This window comes from Protomyctophum bolini (assembly GCF_963924005.1).
Source record: "Protomyctophum bolini genome assembly, chromosome: 11".
NCBI classification, from domain to species: domain Eukaryota; kingdom Metazoa; phylum Chordata; class Actinopteri; order Myctophiformes; family Myctophidae; genus Protomyctophum; species Protomyctophum bolini.
The window spans coordinates 41,137,793-41,153,861 of NC_137872.1; the positions used below are offsets into that span (position 1 = coordinate 41,137,793).

A 16,069-nucleotide genomic window follows, 5' to 3' on the forward strand; every position below is an offset into this window, starting at 1 on the left:
CTCAAGTCCTCCTCCATGTGAAACCCATCACCCGAGAAAATCCCCCCTTGAAGCCATAAAACAACACAGAAAACCATTAAAATGTTCGGAAAGGGGTAAGATTGTGAACGCGGCTATTTGCGGCTTTTTTTTTTTTTCCCTCTCTCCCCCCAAACCCATTCCAATAACGGTCTCGCTTGTATGATGCAAATGCAAAAACGAGAGAGAGAGAGAGAGAGGGAGAGAGAGAGAGAGAGAGAGAGAGGGGTGTGGGGGGGGGAGGGGGGGTGGAGACTAGGCAGATGGGATTGACATGGAAGGAATGAGAAGAGGCAGAAATGAAAACCGGACCGGTGGCTCGATCTGCCTCGGAAAGACTGAGATGAAAGCGATTTAAAAAAAAACAGAGATGTGCGTTTTGTTACAGAAGACAATGGGTTTACCAAGAGCAGACACGGGAGGGAGAGAGGGAGGGAGAAGGAGGGAGGGAGGGAGGGAGGGACAGCCGCGCCTGCCTGTCTGAACGCCCTCAGGGAGGGCTGCATGGGCGATATGGACATGAAAAAAAATCCCATGATTTTTGGGGTGACTGTGGCTCAAGAGGTATAATGATCCATGGGTCGGCGGTTCGAATCCCGGCTCCTCCTCCTGTCTACATGTGGATGTGTCCTTGGTCAAAGACACTGAATCCCAAATTGCTCCCGATGTGCTGGTTGGTATACCTTGCATGGCTTCCGCCGCAATCGGTGTATGAATGTGTGTGTGTGTGTGTGTGTGTGTGTGAATGGGTGAATGTAATGCACAATCTATGTTATAAGCGCCTTGGATAAAGGCACTATATAAATGCACCATTTACCATTTGGAACCAATTCTTTCACCTATAGCTGGTGCCACCCAGTGCCTATATAGCCTCGGTCCCTGGCTTATACTCATGGGCGAAGAGGAAAGCCTGCAGGTCACAACCTTATAAGGCAGAGAAGCTATCGGCGTAAGTGTCGGGGGCCGGAAAAACAGAACAACCGCCCCGGATACGATATATTTTCGACCTATCACAAAATAAATACCGCCAAAATACATTTTAGTCGACTAAATCAACCGTAGATTTAGTCGACTAAAACCGCATGATGTTTAGTCGACTAAAACTAGACTAACAGTAAAACATTCCAGGTGACTAAAACTAAATGAAAACTATTCAAGAGGGCTGTATTTTGCGTGTCTCAAGTGCCAGGTCTTATTACTTAACTTAAGACCTGGAGGCGTGGTCAATGTTCTTTGGCCACTCAGAATAGCCAAATGGCCATTGATCACACCTCCAGGTCTTACGTTAACCCATTCTGAACGGGAACCCATTTTGGGGTTTAGCATCATGTTATGCTTTAGCTATTGAAAAACAGCAGATCTACAAGCTCATAGCGCGCCACCGAGTGGCGCGCTACGAGCTTGTAGGTCTGCTATTTTTGAAAAATCGAAGAACGACTGACATTTTTAGAATCTGATCTCAGGTCAGAATAGGTTAATCAGACCAGTGTGTGTCCAGTGGAAACCTCGTATGAATCTGATCTCAGGTCAGAATGGGTTAAGTATAATAAGACCTGGTACTTATAAGACACGCAAAATACAGCCCCCTGAATGACTCAAACTAAAATAGAAATTTGCTGCCAAAAACAACACTGGCTGAAAAAGGCTTATACATATTGAGATTCATCCCGACAGTGACAGTGATATTATGTATACACGTTTGAGATGTGCTCCGCTCTTGAACCGAGAGAGCTCGGAGACCAAACCTACAGTATATACTGTACTTCACCCAGACCGGATAGACAGACCTTAGATCCATCCTGTCACACACCACGTCACATTGAGACTCACATGTGCGTGTGTGTGTGTGTGTGTGTGTGTGTGTGTGTGTGTGTGTGTGTGCGTGTGTGTGTGTGTGTGTGTGTGTGTGCGTGCGTGTGCGCTCACATGTGCGTGTGTATGCGTGTGCGTCCAGATGTGACAGTGTTGTGAACCCAGGTCGGTATCCATATTCATCCAGTGCTGCAAAATAGTACTCTAATACTCACATCATGTTTTCTACTTGTACTGCAGTGTTAAAGTACTCTATTGCAAGTATAAACGTTCGGAATTCAAAAGCTAATTAACCCATTTAGACCCGAGGACGATTCTACAAAAATGTCTTCTGAATCCTAAAAGTTTTCTGAAGAAAACCCATGTTTCTATGTCAGTGGTTCTCAAACATTTTCAGGTCAAGGACCCCCATAAATATAGGTAATTGGCCGCCGACGTCCATCTGAAAATATGTTGTTCCAGGGACCCCTCAGAAGAAGCAAAGATTTGAGTAAAACGTTCGCTCTGAAAGAATATGTATCGCTATTCAAAATGCTTGAAACAACACCAAGAAGGGTTCCTGTCCAGACTATTGCTTCTAAATAGTCACCTAAGTTTTCCGAAAAGTGACAAATATTGATTAAAGAAATGACCAAAAAAAATTAAAATACATTTGTATAGCATGCACCTTTCATGAAGTCACTACTAGTATAGCTAAAGTTGTAATGTATTAGTGGAGTAAACTGAGATGTAGTGGAGTAGAAGTATTGGAAAATTGTCCAGTAAAGTACACAATACAGCCACATTGTACTTAGGTACAGTACTTTAACCGTGTACTTACCGGTAGTTACTTTATACACTCCCCCCTCCCACACACACACACACACACACACACACACACACACACACACACACACACACACACACACACACACACATCGCTGCTATACGCGGGGGTCACATGCGAACGGCGGATGCAAAACAGATCCCCCTGCGATGGGGTTTTGTTGTGATATCCCATTGTATTCAGTGACAGTGACAGCACACACAGGCTATAGGTCTGACTGACGTCACCGCTCTGCCCAGGAGGGGAGTCGTCTTTCCGATGACCTCAGCTCTGTCAGGTGCCCGGTTGCGGAAACACCTGAGAAGAATACCTCGTCGCGTCAACGCCCCCCACACCCCCCAACGCCCCGCTATTGTTTTCTTAATCCTCCCGTTGTCATGCTTCCCCGGGCCTGGCGAGCCTCCAAGGACACAACAACAATAACACAGGGCGCGACGCGGCGTGTTTTCACACCTCAGACAGACAGACAAGACAAGACAAGACAAGACAAGACAAGACAAGAACAGACAAGACAAAACAAGAACAGACAGACAGACAGACAGACAGACAAGACAAGACAAGACAAGACAAGACAAGACAAGACACAGACAGACAGACAGGCAGGCAGGCAGGCAGGCAGACAGACAGACAGACAGACAGACAGACAGACAGACAGACAGACAGACAGACAGACAGACAAGACAAGACAAGACAAGACAAGACAAGACAAGACAAGACACAGACAGACAGACAGACAGACAGACAGACAGACAGACAGACATTTTATCTTATTTTCTCTCGTTCGTATTAAAAAAAAGGTGTCATCTTCCCCCCCTCTGGCTGATGGCATCATGTCCTTCTGGGTTGATGACGATGATGACATCATGTCTGCATGTGGCGTTGGTCACATGTGGCCACATCTGACATTGTTGGCTCAAGCAAGCAAGGGCTTGATGAATTGAATACATCATATGATGGGACCACAATGGAAACAAGTCCCCATGCAGGACTTTTATGTGTCATTTTAGCCTATACATGTTTTACGTATAGCTCACACCTGTTTTTTGACTATTCAATCAATCAATCAATCAATCAATAAATAAATAAATCACACTTGTGCGAAGTGAGGGGAGTTCTTATCATCATACATCATCACATTCCGGGCCAATCACCTTTTGGCGTCCTCACTTTTCTGTCCTCCAGTTTTTGAGCCCTCAGCCAATCAAATCACCGCTATGGGGTGATTGGCCGTTTGGCTACTCACACATTGGCTATACTCACAAAGCTGGGCATAGGAGAGCGGCTCAAAAAGCAGCCACTTGGGAATCAATCAATCAATCAATCAAACAAACAATCAATCAATCAATCAATCAATCAATCAATGTGCATGAAGTGCACATCAATCACTTCCTATATAGAAGAACAGAGCGCCGAAGTCCTGACGTCACTTCCTCGTTCCCTCCATTCCCCTGATTCACTCATGGAAGCAATTTCTCTCTATGGAGAATAACATGGGGTGATCTTAAAATCGGTCCATATAAGCGTTGTGGTCCAAATATAAACAAGCTCTCTCTGCGTTATATTGTCATGGAGATGTCTCTGTATCGTTTGCGAGTCAGTCACACATATACAAGTAAGACGCGCAAACGCGTGAAGCGAACGCAGCTCGTGTGTGTGCATGTCTGTCTGTCTGTCTGTCTGTCTGTGTGTCTGTCCAGCTGTTACTGTATATGTGGACCTGGCCCCTTTTGTGCCCATATATGGAGCTGAGTGATTCACAAATCACTCAGCTCCATATATGGGCACAAAGGGGGGACACACACACAGACAGACATGATCTGCTAGGTCTCATAGTAAGTGCTCACTGCGTTCGCAATGATACGGTCTGATTGTACAGTGCTCTGGATAAGGGCACTGCTACATGTACATACAGTAAGTGCACTATCACCATTTACAGTATAGGCAACATCTGGCCACATGTGCATGGTCTAGGGCCGACCCTGCTGCTGCTGCTGCTGCTACAGCGCTAACGTTGCTAACGAACAACACTACAGCACCAGACTGAGGAGGGGGGGAGGGGGGGGGGGGGGCAATTAAAAGAACACATGTAGCGTGCGCGTGCACACACACACACGCATGCACGCACGCACACAGAGAGCAGCCTGCTGGAGACGATGTGTGTGCCAGTGGCGTTTCCACATAAACACTCCTTGAAAGCATACTCTAAAGACACGCAGAGGAGTACGAGGAACACGAAGGAAGAGGTGTGAGGATATATGGAAGGGAGAACGAGAGAGAGAGAGAGAGAGAGAGAGAGAGAGAGAGAGAGAGAGAGAGAGAGAGAGAGAGAGAGAGAGAGAGAGAGAGAGAGAGAGAAGAGAGAATGTCAGAGAGACAGAGCAGACCTATAGAAGGCAGCGTGCTAAAATTGTCGGCAAAAGTGTTTCCATGTGTCTCGGCCGTTCCCAGTCGAAACTGAGTTGCTTAAAAGATAGATTCAATTACAACTGAGCGTTTTCACGCTTCGCTCTGCTCTCGATCCCTTCTTATTCTGCTATATGATAAATAACCTCCCCCTCATATCATGCCGTCCCGCAATATAATATTATCATTTATAATAATTTATTATAATGTATTATAATAATATAATACTCCAGTTTTAGGTGATAATTGCTATATACGCACCTTTTCGGTGGTTAGTAAAAACAGAGAGATGTTGAGAGCTGAGTCACTTACCACCGCGGCTTCAGTGACGTCATGTTGTAGTTTTAGTAAAAACAGAGAGATGTGTTTGGGTGAGCGGTGAGTCCCTTACCACCGCGGCTTCAGTGACGTCATGTTGTAGTTTTAGTAAAAACAGAGAGATGTGTTTGGGTGAGCGGTGAGTCCCTTACCACCGCGGCTTCAGTGACGTCATGTTGTAGTTTTAGTAAAAACAGAGAGATGTGTTTGGGGTGAGAGCTGAGTCACTTACCACCGCGGCTTCAGTGACGTCATGTTGTCGTTTTAGTAAAAACAGAGAGATGTGTTGGGGTGAGCGGTGAGTCTCTTACCACCGCGGCTTCAGTGACGTCATGTTGTAGTTTTAGTAAAAACAGAGATGTGTTTGGGGTGAGTGGTGAGTCTCTTACCACCGCGGCTCAGTGACGTCATGTTGCAGTTTTAGTAAAAACAGGGAGATGTGAGCGGTGAGTCTCTTGTCACCTAAAACTGGACTATGTATGGTCACCTATTATCGACGCTTTCAAATGCTTTGTAATAATAATCCAAATCTACAAAGTAACTACTAGTAACTCAAGGTTTCAAATACCTGCAGAGGAGAAAAAGTACTACAATATTCGCCTCTTCTGCGAGACGTGATGGAGTTGAAGTTAAAGTATAGAAAATCGGAAATGCGGCCAGTAAAGTAAAAGTACATCAAAATTGTACTCTAAGCACAGTACTTAGTTACTTTCCACCACTGAGGTGTGATGGAAGGCCTTGCCGGATCCACACAACGCAGTGCCGTCTCCAGGCACAAATCAGCAGGGGGGGGTGCCCCCTTTTTTCCAAAGGGGGCACTTACTTTTTCAAACCCCCCCTATGTATAACAAATAGTAGCCTATTAACCATGTGATGCTTGAAAAGGCTACAACAACAAACAAAGAAATACAAATATGTCTTCTGCATGCATATATTAACCTTGTATTTCAATTAACTATTCAAATTAATTTGGAACGTATATATTTACAATAATCATGAAGAACTTATAGACATTAACATTTGTAAAACATTAAAATATTGGTAGGGTATAGGGTTGGCCAATCTGGACTGGAGGGGCACAACATCTGCAATGCCCCCCCCTGTGGAGACGGCACTGCGCTGCGCTATATCCTCTGACAAGCAAATTCTCTCAGTCCTTCAGTCTCTCTGGGACCTCGTCCCAGGAGCCTCATGATGAGGATGCAGAGAAACATCTGGACGTGATCAGGAGGAGCACCAGCCCGGTCCCGGCGTATATATACACCCTCTTTAAGGGGCCTTAACTGCACCCCAAATTATATAGCTCTGCTCCCAGCCGGGTCACTTCAGATCAACTGCTATCGACATGGCAGGCAGCAGTAGTGGAGATGTAATGTGCCCCCCAACCCCCCCCCCCCCCAACCATCCTCCATGGGAAACGTAAAACCACCATCATTTTGTCAAAAGTAATAACGTGTGTTGCCAGTGGTTCTCACACAATTACATGTCAAGGACCCCTAAATTGGTGTGTGTTTGGCTGGCACACCCCCCGCCCCCCGCCACACACACACACACACACACACACACACACACACACACACACACACACACACACGAAACCATTCTGTGTGGCCACATAAGAGACTTGAGATTTGTGCCCGTTGACATTTTTCAAAACTATTCCACTTTTTTTTCTCCCCCGCACATTTGCAAGATTTTTCAAAATCCTCTATTAAAGGGCCGCTTCACCCCTTTTGCAACCAGATCTTATTTGAATGATGTTTGGGAGACAAGAAAAACACTTTCCTGGGGGTTTTTATGTGGGTAATTTTTGATATTTCAGTATTTCAAGGTGTCCATGCGGGCTCCATGCAGTGTCATGGACACTGGGCTCACTTCCTTCATGGACTACAAGTCCCATAATGCTTTGGTGCACTGCTCCTCTTTGTGGATAGGGGGAGGACTGTCTTACTGAGACAACATGTAGTCCAGGAAGTAAGTGAGCCCAGTGACAGTGTCCATGACATCAGGGAGCCCATGGACATTTTGAAATACTGAAATATCTAAAAACACATATTACCCACATAAGAACCCCCAGGAAAGTGTGTTTCTTGTCTCCCAAACATCATTAAAATGAGATCTGGTTGCAAAAGGGGTGAAGTGGCCCTTTAAAATTGACTAATGGGAGGGAGGGCGCACAGGGGACCGCTTGGCCACTGGACACTGTGACTCACACATAACCATAAACGAAACCCCATACATACGCCCATATATAGGCATATTATGGTTATATTATGGTTGTCCAGAGAGCCACAGACAAGAACCGACTGGCTGCTATGCCCAATAATAATAATTACCCCACATAACGGTCATGTGCATATATTATACCGCATAATGGGACCAACCCACTTCAAACTGCAGGGCATGCAGCGCATCGGGGCAAGAACACACGAAGGAATGCACCGTCGAGTCGTTTCCGATTATGTGGTTCTCTCCAGAACCGCCATATGATACTGTATGATTATACAGTATATGGGCATGCCAAAGTACGGTATGCAGTGTTGATTTCGTCGACTGAAACTGAGACGAAAAATGTCCGTCGACTGAGGAAAACTAAATGGAAACGACATGAAAACTAAGCCATGGTGACTAAAACTATAAGACTAAATATATTGACAATTTCGTCAACAAATAAAAACTAGACTAGAACGTTAGGAAGGGACTATAGTGGACAAGAGATCCAGTATAAGTCATTTTACACTTGGTTGCATGCTGAAAATAGCCGATCTACGAGCTTGCAATGCGTCGCGCTGCGACGCGTTGTGAGCTTGTAGATCGGCTATTTTTCAATAGCTAAATTATAACATAATGTTTAAAACCACCAAAAGGGGTTCCCGCCCCAAAATGGGTCAAAAAAAGGTTATGATGATGATGATGATACTATACACTATAACAGCACAGCGATAATAACACGCATATTATAGCAGGGCTGCATCTCGTTTGCTCGTCACTGCACACATCTCAACACGCTGCCGCGTCGCAGCCAGGCTATGGAATGTTAATAGTGGGTGTCACTTTTGAAGTGTATAAATGGTGTTTTAAAATGAACGAATGCCATGATGACAAAACAGCTCCCTGGAGACCGTCGGAGCTTCTGCATTCTACGTGAGAGCGTACGTACATGCAGGGCCATATTGGCTGGATGATTGATTGATTTATTTATTGATTGATTGGTTGATAGACTGATTATTTTATTTCCGTGTGCTGCACACAAATAGGGCTCCATTTTCGTCACCGCTAAACCCCCTATGCCTAAACTTCTTTGCCTTTTTTCTTTTTTTTTTTTTACTATTTTACTAAACATTTTTGAATAGTTAAAATGGCCAGTCTACAGGCTCACAACATGCCAATGTAGATTGGCTAGTTGAACTATTAAAAAATGTTTTTCAAAATAGTAAAAAAAAAAAAGGCAAAGAAGTTTAGGGATAAGGGGTTTAGCGGTGACGGAAAATGGAGCCCAAAGTGCCCAACACAACAAGAAATATATATATTTTTTTACACTTGATTACTTTTTAAAGCATGTTTACAGTATATTCATAATAATACATTAAATTGTACAGTGTTCCGTCTTCTCTCCCAAGCTTGATAAATCAAATCTGCCACAAAAACGCCTTCAACAAAAAACATATCTAAAGATTTCATAATCATCTAACTCAAGGAAACGCAAACGTGAGACATCTTCACTAACAAGTCATCATGTTTAGGACAATAAAACCCAAGAGTGAACTTAATTTTCAATATACTGTATTGTATACACGTCGACTTAAACTAAGATGAAAAATGCTCGTCAACTACCTTTTTTCACTGACAAAATGGAAACTAAATGAAAACTAAGCTACGATGACTAAAACTATATAAGACTAAATATACTGACAATTTCGTCGACAAATACAAACTAGACTAAAATGTTAGGAAAGGGACTAGTGGACAAGAGATCCAGTATAAGTTACATTTTACACTTGGTTGCATGCTGAAAATAGCCGATCTACAAGCTGTGAGCTTGTAGATCGGCTATTTTCAACTGTAGATTTAGTCGACTAAAATCGTATGACATTAAAGTCGACTGAAACTAGACAAACACTAAGACAAAATGACGTTTCAGTCCAAAGACTACGACTAAAACTAAAACAGAAATGTGCTGCCAAAAACCACACTGGTTGGTCGGAGGACATGTGAATACATTATCAGCCATGCATGGATCATATTGACAGCAGTCATCAGCAGCAGGTCTCCACAGGTGAGTGGCTGCATCCATTCTTCCATCCCTCCCTCCCTGCCTTCGTCCCTCCCTCCTTCCATCCCTCCCTCCCTCCATCCTTCATCCATCCATCCATCCATCCATCCATCCATCCATCCATCAATCCATCCATCCCTCCCCTGCCTTCCTCCCTCCCTCCCTCCCTCCATCCTTCCATCCATCCATCCATCCATCCATCCATCCATCCCTCCACCCATCCCTCCCTCCCAGGGATGTGGAGAGAGTGTTAGAGGGGGGCAGGGGCTGAAATCCCGTAAGATTGAAAAAAAAAATAGCAGATCTACAAGCTTACAAGCAGATCTACAAGCTCACAACGCGTCGCGCTGCGACGCATTGAGAGCTTGTAGATCAGCATTTATTTTTTCCCGGGACGCAACACATTGGATTTTTGTTTGATTGATAGATTGACCGCTGCAGCACATAAAATAGCTGATCTACAAGCTCACAAAGCATCGTGTTTTGAAAATAGTGAAAACAGTATTATACAGTAAGTATACAGTACAACATTTAGGCTAAAAGGACAAGGCAAACAACTAAGTCTCAGGGGACTTGTTTCCATTGTGGAAAACAGTGGCAGCGTGTGATCTGTCATTTCAATGGGATTTAACATCCAACTCCACTTGTGGGTTTTCTGCCATGCACAGGACAGATTTGAAAGCCAGTGATACTCATCCTTTTAATGGATGATGTCAGGGCATTCCACAAAAATATTGTGGAATAATATGGACACCATATTATGGTGGCCGAGTATAGAGCGTCGCAGTCCCACCTCCTTTCATGACACTTTGTCCGCGGCGTAAACGTCTTTAAATAAATACTTTCTGAAAAGTCTATGAGGAAAATGAACGGGGAATTATTTTCCGGGTCTCTCGAGCGGGCGGGACTGCGACGCTCTATAGAATAAAGCAATAAGCCATGAGACGAATGGGAATGGGAATTTTATATTTGTGCCGATTTGCTTGTCTACATATGACGTAAGTTCACCGTTCAGTGTCATTGGGAATGAAATGTTTGTGTAAGACAAAAATCTACACTATAGCTGACTGGCGCCCCTCAAAATGTGTTAATGACACTGGCCTCTCAGTTCTCTCTCTCTCTCTCTCTCTCTCTCTCTCTCTCTGCCAGGTGCATTATACCTTATACACTTATACAGGCAACCTGAGTGAGGTGTGCGGTGCCCCTAGTGCCTAAAAGCAATAGGCGCATACTAGCATAAGAACTGAATAATACAATAAACAACAAAATAACCAATATAGGCCTGATTATATAGTGGAACGGCTTCTGCACCACTGTTTGTAAGTACCTGTACCACTCCAATCCTATATCAGCTGTTTGTAAGAACCCGTACCTCTCCAGTCCTATATCAGCTGTTTGTAAGTACCCGTACCTCTCTAATCCTATATCATATCAGCTGTTTGTAAGTACCTGTACCACTCCAATACTATATCAGCTGTTTGTAAGTACCTGTACCACTCCAATACTATATCAGCTGTTTGTAAGTACCTGTACCACTCCAGTCCTACGTATATCAGCTGTTTGTAAGTACCTGTACCACTCCAGTCCTATATCAGCTGTTTGTAAGTACCCGTACCTCTCCAATCCTATATCATATCAGCTGTTTGTAAGTACCTGTACCACTCCAGTCCTATATCAGCTGTTTGTAAAGTACCTGTACCACTCCAATCCTATATCAGCTGTTTGTAAGTACCCGTACCACTCCAATCCTATATCAAAGCAGCTGTTTGTAAGTACCTGTACCACTCCAGTCCTTTGTCGTAGAAGCGGTCGAAGAAGTGCGGCTCGGCGCCCACGGCCCGGACGTCCGGGTGGATGCGCAGGAACTCCAGCAGCGCGCGCGTGCCTCCTTTCTTCACGCCGATGATGATGGCCTGGGGGAACTTCTTGGTGCCATACGTGTTGGCCACGGGCATGCTGCTGCTGCTGCTAGGAGGACCCCCTCCCTGCTGCTGCAGGGGGTCCACGGTGTGACGTCCCCTAGGAGGACCCCCTCTCTGCTGCTGCAGGGGGTCCACGGTGTGATGTCCGGCACCACGGGCCGCTGCATCGTCCACCTGTGTGCAGAGAGGTGTAAAGTGACTATGAGTGCATCGTCACAGACCTGTGTCACAGAGGTGGGAAAAGTATACTCAGTCGTTTTACTTAAGTGAAAGCACCAATACGGCAATGTAGAACTACTTCGTTACGAGTGAAAGTTATACGGAATTGAAAATGTATACTTGAGGACAAAAGTATCGGCATATAAATGTACCTAAAGTACTGAACGTAAAAAGTGCTCGTGTTGCAGAATGTAATGCTGTTATAGAGCGCCCCCTGTCATGACGACGCCAGGAAATAATTCCCAATGCATTTTTCCCCATAGACATTTCAAAAAGTATTTAATTAAAGACGGTTACGCCGCAGACAAAGCCAACTGGAGTCGTGACAAATCATGACAATAAACACAATATTTTGGACCAAACAAAACCTGCTGATTTTCTTTGGCCCAAAAATTGTGTTTGTTGTCATGATCTGTCACGACAAGAGTTGGCTTTGTACGAGGCTTAAAAGGTCTTTAAATAAATACTTTTTGAAAAGTCTATGAGGAAAATGAACGGAGAATCATTTCCTGGGCCCTGGTAGGGGGCGGGACTGCGACGCTCTATAGATCCAAACTCCAGTAGCCTATACATCAAAAAGTATAGGAATTAAAATATAAGTCCATCATTTTTCAGGGAACTGACGAAGGCTCATAGTCGAAATGCGTAAACGTTTACGTTTGGTGTGTGCCAATGAAAAGGTGGAAATGTGAGTATACCATGTCCTTCATTTATTTAAAATGATGGATGTGCTGTTGGATTTCCTTTTTAATTCCTACTTTTCAATTTACTACTGTAGGCTACTTCTGAGGTACTTTTACTTTACGGAAGTATTTCCAATTTTCACTAGGCCAACTTTTACTTCTACTGCGACCCGTCTCCAGATACACGGTTGCTGGATGGATGGATGGATGGATGGATGGATGGATGGATGCACATCTGAGAAGAAACTAGAAAAAGTGTCCTTCTGGGCACAGGTCTCCACCAGTTGGATAGGAGTGTGTGTGTGTGTGTGTGTGTGTGTGACGTGTGTGTGTGTGTGTGTGTGTGTGTGTGTGTGTGTGTGTGTGAGTGTGTGTGATGTTTGGCAAAATGTTTAGGAGCAATATAAACGTGTGTGTGTGTGTGTGTGTGTGTGTGTGTGTGTGTGTGTGTGTGTGTGTGTGTGTGTGTGTGTGTGTGACGCGGCTTGACCTGTTGTAGCGCCACCATGAGGCTGATTTGAAAACTGTCAAGTGGCATTTCTTCCAAAGAATAGTGGGAATATGCATGCAGTTTCACCACCGCTGCGTTGAGTAGTAGTGGCGATTTGTACAAAACGGGTACAAAGCGGGCTACTCCTGAAAAGTTTAGAAGCCAATCATAGCCAATGAGGGTGGATTATGAGAAATCAAACAAACCCGTCTTGATCACATGACTATGACGAGCATGTGTACTGATTTGCGTGAAATTTGGATAAAATAGTATAGTAGGCTATATAGTAGTAATATTAGAAAATGTGTTTTACATATGTCGGCCTCCTGGTGGCGCTATAAACAGCAGATGTGAAAAATTCCAGGCAAAGATTTTTCCTTGGCCTCTAGGGAGGTGGCAAGTTATCCAGAGATTCGTGCAGTTAGAGATAAAAACACTTTTCGGCCAGCTATAGCGCCACCATGAGGCTGAGTTGAAAATGTTCATGTGGCATTTTTTTTCTCTGCCTAGTGGGATTATGCGTGCACAATTTCACGGAAATCACACAATGTGTTCATGATTTGCAGCATTTTCTTTGAAACTGAGCACTCCTGCGAACTTTGAAAGCCAATCTTAGCCAATCAGGATGGAGTCTGAGAAATCTGAAAGACCCGTTTCGTTGAATGGCTCTAGTGAGACTCAGTACCAATTTGCGTGATGTTTGGACAAAATCTGTAGGTGTATTGTCCAAAAACTTGTTTTGCACAAAGTGGCCTCCTGGTGGTGCTATAACAGGCCGTTCGGGAGGTTCATCGTTGGCATCCAGGGAGTGTGTGTGCAAAATTTGGCATCGCCCGGGTTAACGGTGCCGGAGATTAGCTGTTCACAGACGGAAGGATGGACGGACACACACAGACACACGGAAAGCCGGACGGAGTGCAAAACATACTCTCTCCCCATGCCTTCGGCCTGGTGGAGACAAATTGTACTTTTACTCCACTAACATTATTTGAAAACGTTAGTTACTAATAGTTAATACTTTGTAGATTTGGATTATTATTAGGCTACCCACTTCAGCCCTATACATTTTGGCCATTTGAAAATAGCCGATCTACAAGCTCAATGCGTCGGGGTGTGAAGCATTGTGAGCTTCTAGTGACTAGAAGTTATTATTTTTATTCCAAAAAGGTGTTTTAATACATTTGAAAGGACATTCATGCATAAAGCAACCTTTCTACTTTTGGAGTTTTGGTAGCCCATAGGCTTCATATTTTTGATACCAATACTTTTGCACAGGCAGTCAATTTTGAAATCCGGACTTTTGTAGGATAAACTTGTAACAAAAAAGCTTTTATGCATTCTATGTTTTACACAACATGCGATGTGTGAGTCTAGATACTTCCCCCCCCATATAGCACTGCACCTGAGGCAGCGGTGGCCGAACGGTTTGCGGAGCGGTCTTGATATAGGAAAGTTCGTATCCCCGGACCGGCACGTTAAAATTACCACCGCTGAAGTGCCCTTGGACAAGGCATTGAACCACTACCATGAAATGTTCTATGAGCAGGGCCTGGCTGTAAACAAGTTCTTGAGCTTAGTCCAGTCACCCTGCAGGGTAAACATAGTAGGCTACCTTTCCTTTCCTTACCAATACTTTTGTACAGGCAGTCAATTTTGAAATCCGGACTTTTGTAGGATAAACTTGTAACAAAAAAGCTTTTATGCATTCTATGTTTTACACAACATGCTATGTGTGAGTCTATAGATACTTCCCCCCCCATATAGCACCGCACCTGCGTGGAGGAGAGCGCACCACCACCACCACCAGTGTCTCCGGCGGTGTGCGTAACGATCGCGTCCGTCTGGTTCCCCTTTCTGTGCGCCGCTCGGAGGAGACGAGGCGACGGCGGCGCTCGCACCAACAGTTCGTCAAACAACACGCGTCGGTTGTTGTTATTGTCGTTTCTACCGCCGTCCTCCACCGGCACGGATCCGTCGTCATAGTATCGGGTGGTGGTGATGATGTCGTCTAGCCGGACAAGCTGCTGCTGGTGGTGGTTGTTGTTGCTGTTGATGTAGATCAAGGTCCGCGGCGCGGAGTCGCACAGCCCGGTGAGGCAGTAGAGGCAGTAGGTGACCACGAGGAGCATGGTGCACAGCACGGACACGACGCGAGACTGCTGGAAGAAGAACAGCAAGGAGTGGAACAGGAACCCTCCGCCACTACATCCCATGAGTGGATCTGATCCTGCTGCTGCTGCTGGTCAACAACAACACCGCCACACCGGACAACCATGCTGCCTGGAGGTCTCCCCCCCTTGTTCCTCAAAAATGCTGCTTTAACAATAATAATGATAATAATAATCCTTGATCTTGTTGTTCTGAAAACCTGTTGCGTTGCGCGTTGCTTTCTCCTCGGAGTATAGAGAGACGTTATACATGTGCAGCCATGCAGGGGAAAAAAAAAGATGTATAGTGTCAAAACGTCTTCATCGTAGTAGGCTGCCTGTCTGATATAGTTTTCCACAGTGTGCAAGTCCAAGATGAGAGAGAGGATGAGAACTATAGAGGGCAAATGTAGCCTATATACGTTCACTCCCTGAGATATGTGCTCATTATTTAGCCTATACAGTTAAAGTTATGGACGTCAGTCAGTCAGCTGTAAGCTGTTAAACATGCAACGACTGTCTGCTGGCTGGTAGAGACTAGTGTAATCTCTCATTCAAGATTTATCCCCCCTCTCTCTCTCTCTCTCTCTCTCTCTCTCTCTCTCTCTCTCTCTCTCTCTCTCTCTCTCTCTCTCTCTCTCTCTCTCTCACTCTCCTACGCCCTGTTTTACTATAGTCCCCACCCCACCCTTCCCTCTTTAAGCTCTTTGGGCAAACTCATGGCTAAGTGGCTATATGGAAAGAATACAGTAGGTATATATTGTTAAATAATTAATTTCCGAGGGTAAAATGACTCCTAGAATTCATTCCATGGCCTTCCCATTATAGATTTGTTTAAGGTCGATGTATTATAGATTTGTTTAGATCTACAAGCTCGTAGCACGCCACTCTACTATTTTTGAAAAATCGTGAAAATGTGGCACAAATTTGGAATATATATATATATATTTTTAACTCA

At 44.6% G+C, this 16,069-nt stretch overlaps 1 protein-coding gene across 1 annotated transcript in view; it reads right to left on the minus strand.

The window, feature by feature from the left end:
* LOC308324477 (heparan sulfate glucosamine 3-O-sulfotransferase 6-like) overlaps positions 1–15,623 on the minus strand; it is a 39,300-nt gene extending 23,677 nt beyond the window's left edge. The window contains exons 1-2 of the mRNA XM_080776521.1: positions 14,737–15,623; positions 11,427–11,746 (exon numbers count right to left, since the gene is read on the minus strand). Of these exons, the coding sequence (XP_080632647.1) occupies positions 11,427–11,746; positions 14,737–15,177 (761 nt within the window). The 5' untranslated portion in view covers positions 15,178–15,623. The remainder of the gene's footprint in view (positions 1–11,426; positions 11,747–14,736) is intronic.
* Positions 15,624–16,069: the final 446 nt, after the last annotated feature.